The 18,360-nt window shown below is 44.7% G+C and overlaps 1 protein-coding gene and 1 pseudogene across 1 annotated transcript in view; both read left to right on the top strand.

The window, feature by feature from the left end:
* Positions 1–18,360, top strand: part of LOC117467007 (uncharacterized) — a 122,619-nt pseudogene that overhangs the window by 44,985 nt on the left and 59,274 nt on the right.
* The window catches only part of slc15a2 (solute carrier family 15 member 2), a 54,156-nt gene continuing 36,598 nt past the window's right edge, over positions 803–18,360 (top strand). Inside the window, exons 1-3 of the mRNA XM_034109665.2 lie at positions 803–1,197; positions 1,757–1,844; positions 17,616–17,757. Coding sequence (XP_033965556.1) covers positions 1,189–1,197; positions 1,757–1,844; positions 17,616–17,757 — 239 coding nt within the window. The 5' untranslated portion in view covers positions 803–1,188. The remainder of the gene's footprint in view (positions 1,198–1,756; positions 1,845–17,615; positions 17,758–18,360) is intronic.

Genomic DNA, 18,360 nt, shown 5'->3' with positions numbered 1-18,360 from the left:
ATTTATTATTTCTTTAACAAATACAATGCACATTTATAAATATTACTGTATGTATGTCATGGTCCCTGGAAGATACTGACATAACATATTGAATGAATTATTACAGTTCACTTCCAGTAGCTGCTCTAAAAGCGGTGAATTATAACATTTTTTCATCATGTCATCTCATTACAAAAAGTAATTACTACATCACTTAATGTCACTTTAATGTCTTAAAGTATATTAACTCAAGTAATTGACTTAAGTACACTTTTGATAACCCTTTTTAATGCAGGACTTTGACCTGGAACAGAGTATTCCCTCTGGTACTTCTACTTTTACTCAAGTACACGATCTGAGTACTTCTCCCACCTCTGCTTAATGTCACAGGATCATAAAGTTTAAATTCTGATCAACTATTACAGATCATATTCTTTACCTTAGAGGTTACATCCTTCAAAAAGCGAATATTGTATTGTAAACAAACAATAACATATTCGCCTCTTGTAGTGGAGCAGAAGTATAAAGTAAAGACAAAATAGGTAGAACTAGTCTTTAAGTACAATACTTGAGTAAATGTAGTGTACTCAGTTACTTTCCACCACGGAAACAGACTAATAACTATTTCACTGTAATGAGACTTGTCTCTCTCTCACTCTCTCACACTCACACACACACCACACACACACACACACACACACACACACACACACACACACACACCCACACCACACACACACACACACACACACACACACACACACACACACACACACACACACACACACACACACACAGCCTGAAATTAGTGAATCTCTCGGCGTCACTGATCCGGTTAAAGAGGCGGCTTGGCGGACTCTTGCAGGCCATGTTGACCCTCCATCAGAAACAACCACACTATTGTAGCTGCAGAGAAGCGGCTCCATACAAAGTCATGTACACACACACACACACTCATTTAGGCGAGACTTCAGTCTGTTTGGGAGAGTTTCTCACAGGAGCTGAAGTCTGTGGAGACACACTGGAACTACACCAGGAACCAGTCCAGGTTTTATGGTGTGATATTAACTTTTAAGTCTGTTTTAAGAGGCTACATGGTCCAGGTTTTACACCCGTGTGTCCTCGAGCAAAGTGGGCTGGGCTTGATCTTATTCAGGAGCTCGGTCTGCAGAGGGAAACATCCCAAATCTCTCCGGCAAATAACGCGATATGGCGAAGGTAAGCACAGGAGAGGGTTTTGTGCAGCATTAAAGTAGTCGCTTATTTAGTTCAGTTCTTAAAGTGTTTACAAAGTATGCATGAAAATCAAACGTTAAAAAGTTGTTTCTGCAACAGGGACGTAGTGCTTCAAATGCATGCATTGGAAATGTGTTATTGTGTTTTTTTCCAAACTGCATAGGCCTACGTGTAACAGTTTGTTTATTTCTGACTGGTTTCGGTATGTTGCATTATGACAGCAGTGAGATGATGCAACAGGCGCTCAGGCTTCACTGTACATGGGATGGAGGAGTTTAATCAACACTTAGAGAAAGGTCTTTAACTTAAGCAAAAGTAGTAATAATGAAGTGTAGAAATCCTCTGTTGTAAGTAAAAATAAATCGCATCTTTTCCCAGATTGTGAAACCTGATTGACTCAGCACCTTTTTGTTTAGAGAAAATACATGATATTGGATTTGTTTATGGTAATTAGTGTCTCAAATATGTGTGTTGTTGTTGTTGTTGTTGTTGTTGTTGTGTTGAACCTAGTTTAGTAAACACATTTTTTTTTTTTTTTTAGAAACTATGTGGGACCAAGTACCCAGTCAGCATCTGCTTCATAGTGGTGAACGAGTTCTGCGAACGCTTCTCCTACTATGGCATGAAAGGTGAGCACACTTTTGTGTCCGAATGAAGTGCACGGGACATAATGATATCAGTAAAAATAAAGAAATAGGAAGTTTAATAGCATGAGTTAAAACTGAATGAAACATTAAATACTGCATATTGTTGTATTATATAACAATGTAGATGTGTACACTGTAAACATATTCAAAGGCTTTATTTTCATGTGCGCAAAAGCCGGCCTACAGTGTATTTTTTCTCCTTTCTTGTATGCATCGATTCCTTATGTCGTGTGTTCTTTCACATGTAAAATGCTTGTTAATCTGGTTAAGTGTGCGAGTCAATTGTGGATTTAACAGAGAGGCTATAGTGACAGATACGTCTCTGTCCTCCCATCACATGACCTCACATGTCTGTCACATTACTCAGGGCTGCCAACCTTTGAGTTCAGCTTGGAGTGAGTTGTTTTTTTGGTGAACCGAAAACAGAAACGTTCATGTGTACAGTGTTACAAAATGTATTGAACATGTACAAACTAGGGTTTCCCATTAATGTACCGGGCGCTACAGTGGAATACGCACATACACAGTGTACCCGCGACTCTTACAATGAAGAATCGATTATCAGCTCACAGCATATTACATTACATTGCATTTAGCTGACGCTTTTATCCAAAGCGACTTACAATAAGTGCGTTCGACCAACAAAACACAAACTTGAAGAAAACAGAATCATAAAGTACATCAGGTTTCATAGAGCAAAAACATTTCAAGTGCTACTCAACTGGCTTTAGATAAGCAAGTCCTTTGTTAGTATATAAGTGCTTTGTTAATAGTTCTATCGCTCTAAGTGGAGTCGAAAGAGATGAGTTTTCAGTCTGCGCCGGAAGGTGTGTAAGCTATCTGCTGTCCTGAAGTCAATGGGGAGCTCATTCCACCATTTTGGAGCCAGGATAGCAAACCCACGTGTTTCTGCTGATGGGAACTTGGGTCCCCCTCGCAGCGAGGGTGCAGCGAGCCGTTTGGCTGATGCAAAGCGAAGTGCACACGCTGGGGTGTACGGTTTAACCATGTCCTGGATGTAGGAAGGTCCAGATGCATTCGCAGCATGGTACGCAAGTACCAGTGTCTTGAAGTGGATTCTAGCAGTTACCGGAAGCCAGTGGAGGGAGCGGAGGAGCGGCGTGGTGTGGGAACATTTAGGAAGGTTGAAGACCAGACGAGCCGCTGCATTCTGGATGAGCTGCAGAGGTCGGATGGCACATGCAGGTAGACCAGCCAGGAGGGAGTTGCAGTAGTCTAGGCGTGAGATGACGAGAACCTGGACCAGAACCTGCGTGGCTTTCTGGGTCAGCTGGGGACGCGTCCTCCTGATGTTGTAAAGCGTGTATCTGCAGCAGCGGGTTGTAGCAGCGATGTTTGCAGTGAAGGACAGGTTGTTATCTAGGATCACACCCAGATTCCTTGCAGTCTGAGTCGGGGAAACAACAGAGGTGCCGATGTTGATTGTTAGGTGAAGAGTGGGACAATCTTTTCCCAGAAGGAAAAGCAGTTCAGTCTTGTCAAGGTTGAGCTTGAGGTGATGAGCAGACATCCACTGAGAGATGTCTGCTAGACAAGCAGAGATGCGTGCGACGACCTGGGTCTCTGAGCGGGGAAAGGACAGAATTAATTGGGTGTCGTCAGCGTAGCAGTGGTATGAAAAACCGTTGCGGGCTAATGACAGATCCGAGCGAGTTTGTGTACAGGGAGAAGAGGAGGGGACCAAGAACAGAGCCCTGAGGGACCCCTGTAGTTAATTGACAAGGGTCGGACTCGGACCCTCTCCAAGTAACCCTGTAGGTGCGGTCTTTGAGGTATGAGGTGAGGAGGGAAAGTGCAGAGCCTGAAACTCCAAGTTCTTGGAGAGTGCGAAGGAGGATCTGATGGTTCACCGTGTCGAATGCAGCAGACAGGTCCAACAGGATGATGACAGAGGAGCGGGATGCTGCTTTAGCAGTGTGCAGTTCCTCAGTGACAGCAAGGAGGGCCGTTTCTGTGGAGTGACCTGCCTTGAAACCAGACTGGTGCGGATCCAGAAGGTTGTTCTGATGGAGATAACAGGAGCGTTGTTTAAAGACAGCGCGTTCAAGTGTTTTAGACAGGAACGGGAGTAGAGAGGCAGGCCTGTAGTTTATAACATCAGACGGGTTGAGAGTGGGTTTCTTTAGGAGAGGGTTTACTCTTGCCTCCTTGAGACTGTTTGGAAAGTGACCAGAAGTTAGAGAAGTGTTGATGAAATGGGTGAGAAAAGGTAGAATATCAGGAGCGATAGTCTGAAGGAGGTTTGAAGGGATAGGGTCCAGAGGACAGGTGGTGGGGCGGGCAGAGGTAATGAGGGTAAGAACCTCACTTGGAGAGAGAGGGGAAAAGGAGGTTAGTGTGCAGGTGGAAGGAGGGTCTGGTGACCCAGCGGTGAGTAGGGGTGAGTCAGAAAAAGAAGAGCGAATATCATCAACCTTTTTTTTCAAAGTGGTTAACAAAGTCGCTTGACAGAAGTGAGGAGGGGGGAGGGGCTTTGGTTGGGTCCAAGAGGGTGGAGAAGATGGAAAATAGTTTTTTGGGATTGGAATAGGAAGATTGGATCTCATCTTGAAAGAAAGTGCTTTTTGCCTGAGAGATGGAAGCAGAGAACGAGGAGAGGAGAGCCTGATAGGTTAGGAGGTCGTCACGGTGTTTGGATTTCCACCGTTTCCGCTCTGCTGCCCGAAGGACGGTTCTATTAGCACGCAGTGCGTCATTTAGCCAGAGAGCAGGAGGGGACTGACGAGCCTGCCGAGATGTGAGAGGACAGAGAGAGTCCAGAGAGGATGAGAGAGTAGAGAGGAGTGTTTCTGCAGCAGAGTTTGGAGGCAGGAGTTGGAAAGAGTCAGAGGAAGGGAGGGCTGAGAGCACCGAGGAGGCAAAGGTAGAGGGGGAGAGGGAACGAAGGTTACGGCGGACAGGTGCAGTATGAGAAGAGATTAGTTTGTTATGTTTGGAAAGGGGTAAAGAGAACGAAATGAAGAAGTGATTGGATGTGTGGAGCGGGTTTACAGAGAGGTTAGAAGTAGTGCAGTTCCTTGAGAATATGAGATCGAGGACATTGCCAGCTTTATGAGTTGGTGGGGACGGAGACAGTGAGAAAGCAAAGGCGGTTAACAGAGATGTTAGTTCGTCTATCTTCCCCGTCTGGAGGTTGAAGTCTCCGAGAAGTACAGCGGGAGGGCCAGTTTCAGGGATGTGTGAGAGGAGATGATCTAATTCATCCAAGAAGTCCCCCAAGGCTCCTGGTGGACGGGAGAGAACAACAATGGTTAATTGTATAGGACGGGTTACTGTGACGGCATGGAATTCAAAGGTGGAAGGAGTGAAGTTAGGTAGCTTGAAGAGGGAAAAGCTCCATTTGGGAGAGAGCAGGAGACCAGTGCCACCTCCTCTGCCAGTGGGTCTGGGTGTATGGGAGAAGGAATATGCTGTGGAGAGAGCTGCTGGGGTGGATGTGTTGGATGGAGGAATCCAGGTCTCAGTGAGAGCAAGGAAATCCAGGACCTGCAGGGAAGCGTAGCCAGAGATGAAGTCAGCCTTATGAACAGCTGACTGGCAGTTCCACAGGCCGCCTGAAACTAGATGTTGGATCTCAGTGGAGCACGTGGGATAGACGAGAGCAGGGCGGTTATATCGATTATGAGATACACGGGGCCAGTGATAATTGCGAGAAGACACATAAACAAGAATGGAGAAAATACACATGATTATAGCATGAGGGGCTAAACAACCAAATAAAATAAAACACCAGCGATACTTAGCTCAATCAAAGTAGGATTTGTCTCCCTCGTGACTCCCGCAGGACTCTAATGTCTTTGCCTGTCGGACGCTGAAGCTGACACTCCAGGAAAGTGCTACCTAAAATGGACACCTGATTGCTGAGTTCTCACAGCTGTGGGGCCACGTCCCTTTAATTAGTTAACTCTCTGCAGCTGGTGGCCCTCAAAAGGAAATCGAGACCGGCTTCCTCCTGACTTGTTATTGTCTTTTAAGTCAATTACATTAAACCCTAAGTTATAAAGTTATGAGTTTAACCCTTAATACAGTTACACCTACTCAATAAAGCTCTTAGTATTCTACAAATGTTTAAATCAAAGTTAACCCTAGCAGTCCGTTAGTTCAGTTTTAAGGTTTTCAGTCAAATTACCTGTCCCAAGTTTCTGCCTGACGGATACTGTAGCGGTTTTGAGATTTAAAATCACAATTTCAGTCAGATCAACTACAGAGCATTGATACTAGTGATGTTACGTATTGCGCCGAGGCTTCGGAGCGTGTGTCGAGTAATCCCCAAAGCTTTTTGTGAAGCACGTATCGAGGCTTGTATCGTTTTGGGCCAGTGACGTCATCCATGACAAACGAAGCCTCGCTGCCTGTCGATACCACGTGACTGCTTCACGAAGCCATTCAGATCGGTTGAACCGTTGAACCCATACAGTATGGTTGAACCACAACGCTCATATTACCCATGGATGTATTCAAGAACCATAATACCCCTCCTGTACCCGGCGGGCCCGGGGACACGATGGATGAAGAGAGCTCAGACCCTCACTTATAGAGGTCGGAACATGTCATAATAAATAGATACAAGCATAAATAAATGTAGGAATAAAAACATCAATAAATACAGGAATACATATGTTGCAGTTTTTTCCGGAAGCTTTAGTGTGTGTGCTGTGGCTCAGCTGGAAAGCAGTTGACTCATGACCGCAGGGTCCCTGGTTCAACGACTGAACAATACGTCTTTTTTGTTGTTTATAAAAGCTACAGCTAAATGAGATAATGTAGTTAATAAATGTATTCTTTGATATGGTGTAGCCTTTCTCCGGCTACAACATGGTTACGTTTATGAATATTATTAAGGAATACAAATCCCTCTTTGCAATGTTTACCAGCCTCCTTAGGCTTTTCAATCACAATCATTCAACTGGAATAAATACAATATTGTTAACATGAAAATATGATTTGCTGTTCGTTGTTTAGAGTTATTCTAAGGCTTTACTCATTGGGAACTCGGTATGAGATCGAGCACACTGTTGAGAAGTCCAATCTGCCTGTTTTACACACTTTGACCAACAGGGGGTTTGTGTTCAAATGAAGCCCATGATGAAGCCTCATGAGATGAACCCTTTTGCGAACCAATTGGCTTGGAAAGCTTCAAAGCTTCATAAGGCTTCATCTCGCCATCACTAATTGATACAGAGTATACACACTGAAACAGAAAAGTCTAAAAATAGAATGTTACTCACACAATTCTAGAAGTCTCCAGTTGCTTTCCTGTCAAAATCGAGTTGCACACTGGCAGGTCAGTGATTAGGATGAGATTTAATTACAGTTTCTGGGGGGGAAGTGGGGGGAGTGGCCTCAGATCACAGCTGATGGGCCTCAATCGAGACCGGCTTCCTCCTGACTTGTTATTGTCTTTTAAGTCAATTACATTAAACCCTAAGTTATAAAGTTATGAGTTTAACCCTTAATACAGTTACACCTACTCAATAAAGCTCTTAGTATTCTACAAATGTTTAAATCAAAGTTAACCCTAGCAGTCAGTTAGTTCAGTTTTAAGGTTTTCAGTCAAATTACCTGTCCCAAGTTTCTACCTGACAGATACTGTAGCGGTTTTGAGATTTAAAATCACATATCAGCATATCAAATGGCATATAGGTTTAAGCAGAGGTAAAGGGTTTTATTCTAAACACTCAGAGTCCCTTAAAGAGCCTGTGACAGCCTCCCAACAACTGTTGTGCAATGAAATATTGGGCTACTAGTCATCTCGAACCGTCAGTTTAAAAAAGAAGTTGCGATACCGTTCCGATAAATATCAATAATTTCGAATATCGCGGGGAAATTCCTTGACTCATTTTGAAGTTTTGGGGGAAGCCGGAAGTGACGTCAATGCGGGAACGCTTCACTGTGCGGCGAGAGAGCCAAACACGGACAAAGTGTGTTGTCATGCGTAGAAATGGTGAATTACTGAGTTTAGGCACGTTAATAACGTTGTAATGAAGTTGACTACAGTATATTCATATTTGTCAGTGCTTTCATGTCAATTCGGCGACACAAACATAAATGATCGTGGTGAAGATGATGATTAAATCAGGATTAAAAATCGGTAGTGAGAGCTGCTGAATTTCCTCCCGTCGGATGTGATATAAAAACAAATCTTATTTTTGTGGTTGTAAACTCAAGTGGATGAAACTACATGTATTAGTGCTTTCATGTCAATTCGGCGAACATATGATACATTAAATGATCGTGAGGATGATGATTAGAAATAGTTTGTTTGAGCCGGTCTGCATTTCCTGATGAGAAAACAAACCGATGCTTTTTGTAGTTGTAGTACACCAACAACATGGATTAAACGTGTGGTTTTTTACCACAATGTTGGGGAAATTAATGGATAAAATGCACGGATTATTATTATTATTCCCACTCCGATCGGGACACTAGGTCCACCGTTTCCCCGCAGCGAGGCTCCCCCCATTGACAGTTCACGTGGGCTGGGCTGGGTGAAGTGGCGGACTGGCCATCGGGACGAATCCTGATGGGCCGGTACCGAAGGGGGCCGGTCGGATAAGTCACTAGCACATCCCCACTCCCCCCGTTGACAATTTACTAGCGGTACCGAAGTGGGCCGGTCGAGTGTCCCGGGATGATTTTTAGTCCCAGTCCACCACTGGCTACATGACCGTATGATCGCCCATATTGCCGCACCTAATTCCTAAACTTCTAACAGATACAACATAAACCGATCCTTCAGCCTCATATGAGCTCTCAGACACGTTCAACATTAACCTGTCATCGCTGTCTGAGCTTGCTGCTGTGTGCGCCGTCGTGCGTTTACATGCAGAAGCTGGGATCCTGAACGGTGCAGCTGGAGCGCTGTGCCCGCAATGACGTCACACATAATTTGGCGGGACTTGAAGAATCCCCGAGAAGATCCAGAAAATGGTCAACATTGAAGGCAGATTAATGCTTATCAAAGTACAAATATCCAAAATCAGTTCAGTAACGGTTTTCAAGGGGACAATATTTACTCAAATTGATGGGTTTGGATGATGGGGGAAACTCGTGTCACAGGCTCTTTTACTCACTGAGCTGTAGTTATCTCTCAGTCTGACAGGACAGAGCTCTCCCTCTCCTTGTTTTAGAAACAGCTTCTAATGTCCGTTAGCGCAGCTAGCTAACCAGATGCTAACGACAACAATGCAAATAGTGTGTTTGGTAGAAATATACTGTATAATAGTAAAGTTATTGAAGATGATGCCATATTTATTGAAGATTTTACATTATAAATATTCCCCAAAAGTATTCAAAAGCATATTCTTCAAAACTCTCTACTGTAGTACGACCACCAGGAGACTATTGATGTGTGTAGTGAGTTTGATAGTAATATACTGTAGTGATCACGGATTTACATAATTCACTAATGGCACTACAGGTTGGGGGTATTGTTCCGCACGGACACATATGTTGACTGTACCTACTGTGTGCCTACTGTGTGCCCTCCTTTCTCTTCTCCCCTTCTCTTCCTGGACTTCAAGCCGGCAACATGTGGTTTTCTGCTGCTCAATAAAACCAACTTTGCATCTTCGATGCATCGCTTCCGACTCCCTTCTCTCGGCACTACATTGGTGACTTAAGTCTTGCAGAAGTTTCCGAGACTGGACCGAACATGGCTAGAAACGCAGTTTTTCTCAAACTGCCGGAGATTTTTGGAGATGTCCGTGGCTGCCAGATAAGCTTTCCAAAGGAACTGAAACTGTCAATCACTAATAGATTGACCCAGGAGCCCACTCAGCAGAAAGGGGAAGTGGGGAAACTTGTCAGCAACACATGGAGGCTAAGAAATGGAGAACTTTATTATAAGACAAAGAAACTAAACAGGAACTTGCCCATCGCCCTGTGCTTGGCACCTAGCCCCCCTTCTGAAGTTCAGACCTTGGGTGACCTTAAAATGTCATTCATACAGCAGGCAAAGGACATGACCTGACCCATATCACCCAGACCTTACTCCGGCATTTTTAAGGTCATGAATGTCGAAACATCATTATGGAAACAGTGGAAAGTGCTGATCGACAAGTTTCTAAGCTAAATTACATTATTATAGGAATTGTTGTAAGTGCTAACAGAGGTTACAAGTGTGAGAGAAACTTCTGCTCAGCAATGTTGATGGAAGGAATGGAGGCTGGAGTCCGCTTTATATCAAACACCTGAGTTTATTGAGAGCCACGGCCGGGAGCATTGGCAGGGTTCTCACACGACTTCATCATGTGATTCCCCAGCCAACACTGAAGATTACACAGAAACACAGCGCAAATCTACACAGATAATCAAGGAGGAGCCTCTATTTCGCGCGTCTTCTGATCGATAATTACAAACACCTGGATTCAGAGACAAAGACAGTCTGTTAAAGTCCTCTGGCAGTTAGTCACAGTCCCCCAACAGGAAAGCGGAACCTTTAACCCTTTAACCTTTAAACCTTTAAACCCCTGCTCTAAGTTATGGCAGACCTATGTGAAACACAAAATGCTTTTTGGTACAAACACTTAAACAAAATATTTCCCTCACAACAAGCAAAACACATCATTCTAGTAACTGCTGCAATTGATGTGCCTATGTAAGATAAAATATAAAGTTTGCATTTATAAGAATGATAAACTACACTCATAGTAAGTTTACCATTACAATGGTTCATAATTTAGCAGGAGGTCAGAAATGTAATTTGGGCCTAAACCATTCAGTGCTTTATAAACCAGCAGCAGTATTTTGAAATCTATTCTTTGACACACAGGAAGCCAGTGTAAAGACTTCAGAACAGGAGTGATGTGATCCACTTTCTTAGTGTTAGTGAGGACTCGAGCAGCGGCGTTCTGAATCAGCTGCAGCTTCCTAATAGATTTTTTAGTGAAACCTGTGAAGACACCATTGCAGTAGTCGAGTCTACTGAAGATAAAAGCATGGATACGTTTTTTCCAAATCCTGCTGTGACATTAGTCTTTTAATCCTAGATATATTCTTTAGGTGATAGTAGGCTGATTTAGTAACTGTTTTAATGTGACTGTTGAAACTCAGGTCAGAGACCATGACTACACCTAGATGTCTGGCTTTATCTGTTGTTTTGAACATTGCAGACTGAAGCTCAGCGCTAACTTTTATACGTTCTGACTTTGCTCCAAAAACCATTACCTCAGTTTTATACACATCCAGTCATTGATTTGTTCAATGCACTTACTCAGTGTTTGAAGTGGAGCATAGTCTCCTGGTGAAATTGTTACGTACATTTGTGTGTCATCTGCATAGCTATGGTAACTTATTTTGTTGTTCTTTATTATCTGAGCCAGTGGTAGCATGTAGATGTTAAAGAGAAGAGGCCCCAAGATGGAGCCTTGAGGAACCCCACATGTCATATTTGTCAACTCAGATGTGTATTTACCTATAGAAACAAAGTTGTTTCTATCCTTTAAGTAGGATTCAAACCAATTTAGAACTGTTTCCGAAAGTCCCACCCATTTTTCCAGTCGGTCTAGTAATATGCTGTGGTCAACAGTGTCAAATGCAGCACTGAGATCTAATAATACTAACACTGAAGTTCTGCCACTGTCTGTGTTTAAGTGGATGTCATTAAAGACCTTTACAAGAGCAGTCTCAGTGCTGTGGTTTGGACGAAAGCCTGACTGGAACACATCGAAACAGTTATTTAAATGCAAGAAATTACTCAACTGTTTAAAAACTACTTTTTCAATGATTTTACCTAGAAATGGCAGGTTTGATATGGGCCTGTAATTGTTCATTACTGAAGCATCTAGATTATTCTTTTTTAAGAGCGGTTTAATGACTGCAGTTTTCAGGGCCTGTGGAAAAAATACCTGAGTGAAGAGATTTGTTTACTATATGAAGTAGATCTGAGGCCATGCAGGGCAAAACATCTTTGAAAAATCCTGTTGGAATAATATCAAGGCAGCAGGAGGAGGACTTCAGAAGTTGTCTATAGATATTTAGGAACAGAGCTCGAGAGGAGCATTTCAGCTGAAGGGCCACATATTCAAAAGAAGAATCAAAGTTTCCATACGATGTCTTCCTGCATTGAAGAGAATCATTGAACAGAATAGCAACTCCACGCCCTCTCTTATGCATTCTTTCCTGACTCATAAAACTAAAGTTGGGAGGGGTTGATTCAATAAGAACAGCTGCACTGTTATTTTGTTCAATCCAAGTTTATGTTAAAAACATAAAATCGAGATTGTGCTCAGTGATGAAATCATTGATTCAAAATGTTTTTCCTGCCAAAGACCTGACATTTAATAAAGCTAGTTTAAGTTTGTTAAACATACTATCAGTCAGGTTTTTTGTAACAAGCTGTGGCTGACATGGAATCACTGCTAAATTAGATTAACTCACACAAACGTTTGAGCACTTCCTGTTTCTAAAATGATTCACCGCTCTTAATCTATTACCTATCAACACAGATATCGGCAAAGCTATCGGCAGGTAGGGCCCCGGCATGTCCTGGAAAGAATTGAGTGTGCCATACGCCCTTGAGCCTGGACCCCACACATATCAGTGAGAGTTTGTTGCGTTTTGTACACATACATCCTTATCAGGAGACGGGGAGATGGTGCGGGGGTAAAGGACATGCTGCCAGGGGGGGGGAGGTGGTTGACGTAGGCGCGGTGATGAAGACGCGGGAGATGGTGCGTGTCTCTGCGGTGATTTTGGTGGCCGTCGTTGAGGAGCGGGGGTAAAGGACATGCTGCCAGCCCTGCGTATCGCCTTCATGTGTTCAACGATCTCCAGGATGGTGGGCGAGGGTGAAAGGGTGAACGGAGTATCCTCAAAGGCGTTGACAGGGGGGGGGGGGGTGACGGGCCGTGGAGACTCCTCCGTGTGTCTCATATGTCTCCCATAATCAGAACATTCCTCAGGCGGGTGCAGTGATAATTCTTCAGGGTTTTCTGCGCGATGTGTTGTGTCTTTCTCCCGTTTTGATTCCTCTTGCCGCTTGTCCTTGGCAGAGGGAACAGATTGATGACGAAGGCAGTTGAATATGTTAGAGATAAACAATTTCACTCCTGACTTGTTCAGGAAAACTCCATTTGCCTTGAAAAGATGTCTGCGGTCCCAGAAAAAGTTAAAATTGTCAATAAAATGAACAGAATGGTCAGTACAGGCAGTTGAAAGCCAGGTGTTCAGTGCAAACAATCTGCTGAATCTCTCCACTCCTCTTCTGACTGGCGGTAGAGGGCCACTGATGAACACATCTGCATTTAGAGAACTGGCAGTTTCCAACAAACATTTAAAGTCTTCTTTCAGCAGTTCTGACTCTTGTTTCACAACATCATTTGTTCCAATGTGTAGTACCACATTCTTCACAGTCAGATGTTCAGCCCCAATATGCAGGATCTTCTCAGCCAAGTCAGAGACCACATCCTTGGGAAAACAGAGTACTTTGGTGTTGTTCTTATTACACAGACCTTTTACATCTCTGACAGTCACCCACAATCAGAGTTTCAGGCCCAGTCGTTAGCTTTCCCTCTAGCCTTTTACTTTTGGAGTAGCTATTGGTAATGCTGTGTGAAGAGGACGGGTTATCCAGGTCATCAGAAAGAGATCTCCGGCTCTCGGTCAGCGGAGCGTATCTGTTCTGGATTGGCACACTTGGTGGTTTAGGAGGATTGTTTGTAATTCTCCCTTTAGCAGCTGTCCACGGCTGTTTAGGGGTTGAAGAGGCGCTCTTCCTGGGTGATAACAATGCAGGCCAGCCGGTCACATCACAGATTTCTGAGCGCTGGGCTCTGCCTGTTATCCGTCCTCCCAAATCCCATGAAAATGATTTACTCTTAGGCTTTGCACCCAGAGAGTTCCAGGAAGGACTACCACTTGTAGATTGATTACCCGGTATACAGCCCTCCTGTTCCTTGGAATCCTTGTAGCTGCTAACTAGCTGTGAGTTAGCATACCCTTTTTCATTATTTTGCAACACTGGTAAAGTGGTGTCATTCCCACGACATAGTCCATTCACTTCCACGTTAACTTCCAACCGTTGCATTTTCATTTCCAACACAGCCATCTTCTGTATAAGTTTGTGGATGTCATCTGTGGAGAACGGAGGCATTTTGCTACCAAATAGCTTAAGCTAAATAGCATGCAGTAGCCTACCAGGCTGTAGCTGTTGCTAGGCCACGCTGCTGTAAGACTGAGGTCGTCGGAAAAATGTTGAAATATGACTGAAATCCTCCGTCTATTTACGAAGATGAACGGTCCCAGTGATAAGTTAATGTCCAGGAGCCGCTGCTCAAAGTTTTCAGAGAATAAGAATAGGAAAATCAGCATAAAAAGTAAGCAGAGGCAAGAGCAAGCAGAAAAGTGTCTGCACTGTATCAGCAGTCTCAGAAAAGTGTCAAAGAAGCTGACCGGTTCTTCCTGGCCGACCGGCGATTTACCCCCGAAGTGCTGGCCCCTACACGCAGCGGCACCTTCCCTGGTAGAGGTACACCACCTAGCAGAGGCTCCGGGGCCGACGACAACGTCTAACGGCTAATGGCTTACAGCTAACGGCTAACGACGACAGCTAACGGCTAGCAGCTAACGGCTAGCAGCTAACGGCTGACTTCATCCATCTGTTAACCCTTTTTTGGAGTGGAGGTTCGACCAGACGGTCAACCTCGTGTGGATCCTCTCACTATTCCACCTACCTGTTTTTGATCGTTGACAGGACAACCCTTTTGAGCTTTTTCCGGTGCCTGAGAGGAGGTTCGACCAGACGGTCGACCTCGTGTGGACACTCTCGCTGTTTCACCACCTCGACGACGGTTTCGGACGTCGCCCATGCTTTCATCGGCGCCTGGGTGGCGCACTTCTGGACCCCGTCTCCCCTCGCCTCGACAGCGGCTTCGGACGTCGCCCACGCTTTCATCCGCGCCTGGGTGGCGCACTTCTGGACCCTGCCTGGCCTCTCCTCTAACCACGGCTCACGGTTCGCCTCGACGGCGGCTTCGGACGTCGCCCACGCTGTCATCGGCGCCTGGGTGGCGCACTTCTGGACCCCGTCTGGTCTCTCCCCTGTCCACGGCTCCTTCCTCCCGGGGATGCCGCTCCTTCCTCCCGAGGGCTTCGTGCCCGCCGCCGCTGTGCCCTCGCCTGCGCTCCTTCCTGCTGGGGACCACCGGGATATTCACGCCCATCCCCACGTCGCAGCACAGTGACCCAGCTTTCTACGGCTGGCGGATGTCGCCTTGTTGCCACGACGCCTACCACGGCCCTCTGCGGCCTCCTTACGACGGCCCGTTCCATGGCCGCCCCCCACCCACTGGTGGGGATGCCCTCGCCCTCGGAGGGGCTCCTACCCTCTCCTGCGGCCCCCTTCCGACGGCCCGTTCCATGGCCCGGCCCTCGCCTGCGGCCCAACCCTCCTCGGCCCCTGTGGTGCTTCCTCCCGGACGCGAGGATTGTGTCCATGGTTGAATTCTGAGGGGGCTTGTGTAGTGATCACTGATTTACATAATTCACTCATGGAACTACAGGTTGGGGGTATTGTTCCGCATGGCCACATATGTTGACTGTACCTACTGTGTGCCCTCCTTTCTTTTCTCCCCTTCTCTTTCCGGACTTCAAGCCAGCAACATGTGGTTTTCTGCTGCTCAATAAAACCAACTTTGCACCTTCGATGCACCGCCTCCGACTCCCTTCTCTCGGCACTACAATACTGTATAATAGTGATTGAATATTATTGTATTCTCTTTTTTCGGAGTTGCACTTTGCAGACGGTCCCTGAGCACTCGTTTCTATTCCGGCTGCGGATAGAGACCAATGTAACGTGTCCAGCTCGGAGGACGGCGCGTATTGGCTTTTTTTGATCAAAATGTGAAGTTCGTTGTCAACCTTACCACGGTACTAAGGAGACATCATTTGTGTCTGAATAACGTTTTGTTCATGAGTTGTTGATCTGTGAAATCCGAATCTCCCAATATCGTTCCAACTTTACTGAACTAAGCCAGAAGACGGTCTCATTTCATAAACCGCTCGGTTTGCTGTTCCTTCACTTTATTTTTATATACATTTATATACACTTAGCGTGAGGAAAGGCATGTGTGGCGTGAGTGCGTGAGATGTGGGTTGATTGCGTGAGGGTTGGCAGCCCTGCATTACTTCAATCATACACACATACACAGATGTTAACATGCCATGAAATCGCTGTATACTCTTCAAGCAGTTTAAATTAAAACATTGTGTTAAAAATTCAATTTAAAGATGAGGATTGAGGCAGATGTATTGCAGGAAGTTAATTTAACTTGATTATTTTTAACGGAGTGTCTATTTGCACCCGGGTGTAAATAGCATTGTTAGCTACAGACACCCGGGTGTAAATAGCATTGTTAGCTACAGACACCCGGGTGTAAATAGCATTGTTAGCTACAGACACCCGGGTGTAAATAGCATTGTTAGCTACGGACACCCGGGTGTAAATAGCATTGTTAGCTACGGACACCCGGGTGTAAATAGCATTGTTAGCTACGGACACCCGGGTGTAAATAACATTGTTAGCTACGGACACCCGGGTGTAAATAGCATTGTTAGCTACGGACACCCGGGTGTAAATAGCATTGTTAGCTACGGACACCCGGGTGTAAATAGCATTGTTAGCTACGGACACCCGGGTGTAAATAACATTGTTAGCTACGGACACCCGGGTGTAAATAGCATTGTTAGCTACGGACACCCGGGTGTAAATAGCATTGTTAGCTACGGACACCCGGGTGTAAATAGCATTGTTAGCTACGGACACCCGGGTGTAAATAACATTGTTAGCTACGGACACCCGGGTGTAAATAGCATTGTTAGCTACGGACACCCGGGTGTAAATAGCATTGTTAGCTACGGACACCCGGGTGTAAATAGCATTGTTAGCTACGGATACCCGGGTGTAAATAACATTGTTAGCTACGGACACCCGGGTGTAAATAGCATTGTTAGCTACGGACACCCGGGTGTAAATAGCATTGTTAGCTACGGACACCCGGGTGTAAATAACATTGTTAGCTACGGACACCCGGGTGTAAATAGCATTGTTAGCTACGGACACCCGGGTGTAAATAGCAAGGCAGTTTTAAGAAGTACAATTAATAGACGGATAAAAGACAATTAATACAAATAAATCAATAGAGAAAATAAGTTTTAAATAAATGCATTCCTTTGCACACAAAAGTCCTGGTCAACGCAATGTGGCCATTTGTTGCCAAAGACTGAATAATGGCTCCCAATAAACACCGTATTAGTATGCGTCTTTTTGATTGCTTTTGTTATTTTTACTACATTTCACTTTAATGTTTAGAGCAGTAATTTGGTTTTCAGCATTACAAATTATTATTAATATTACTAATATATCAGAATACCTTAGACGCTTTTATCCAAAGCGACTTACATACATTCAGTACTGTGGGCAATCCCCACAGGAGCAATTTGGGGTGAAGTGTCTTGCCCAGGGACACAACGACATGATGACTGCAGTGGGGTTTGAACTTGCTATAGGCTACCCTGATTCAAAGTCCAGCACAGTATCCACTGAGCAACAGCCTCTCTATTAGTCCCATAGAATGGAAATGTACATTGTTACAGCAGAAAAGAGCCAAAGACAGCTTAATGTTTCCTAAGTATGCATAAAAGAAAAAGTACTAAAGACAAAAAAAGAAATTATAATAAAGAAGTTATGGGATATATGGGATTTTGAGGCCTCATGCTTGTGTGTGTTCACAGCGGTGCTCACGCTTTACTTCCTCACCTACCTGCACTGGGACAAGGACCTCTCCACCGCCGTGTACCACGCCTTCAGCAGCCTCTGCTACTTTACCCCCATCCTGGGAGCGCTCATCGCTGACTCCTGGCTCGGAAAGTACAAGTGAGTCCCTGTGTCATCCCCACATGCATTATATACGACATATTATTCTTATTTTCAGGTTCATACATGTATTTATGCCTCTACTGGGAAATGTCTCCATGCTTAAATGTTCAAAAAGCTCTTTATTTTTCTCATACTGAGCCCAGTCTGCTCTGATTGGTTAGCTGGCCGGCTTTGTTGTGATTGGTCAACCGCTTAGAGATGTCCCGCCCCTCAACTTATCCCGTACAATTTGTTGGAGTGCTAGCCAATAGAAGTGCGAGTGTTATTTAGTGATGTCCCTATGTGTGATGCCCCTGTGGGTTCATCTAGAGAGGGTGTGGCTGTGCTGTCTTGATTGCCTTGATTGCAGTAACTCAGGGCGCCTGGGTCTGGCGCCCTGCAGCTACAGTGGGGCAACAAAGTATTTAGTCAGCCACCAATTGTGCAAGTTCTCCCACTTAAAAAGATGAGAGAGGCCTGTACTTTTTATCCTAGGTACACCTCAACTATGAGAGACAGAATGAGAAAAAAAAATCCAGAAAATCTGATTTTTAAAGAATTTATTTGCAAATGATGGTGGAAAATAAGTATTTGGTCAATAACAAAAGTTCATCTCAATAC

The sequence above is a fragment of the Pseudochaenichthys georgianus genome, chromosome 21 (genome assembly GCF_902827115.2).
Source record: "Pseudochaenichthys georgianus chromosome 21, fPseGeo1.2, whole genome shotgun sequence".
Classification (NCBI taxonomy): Eukaryota; Metazoa; Chordata; class Actinopteri; order Perciformes; family Channichthyidae; genus Pseudochaenichthys; species Pseudochaenichthys georgianus.
The sequence above is the reverse complement of the archived record's forward strand: the minus strand, read 5'-3'. Positions and strand labels throughout refer to the sequence as shown.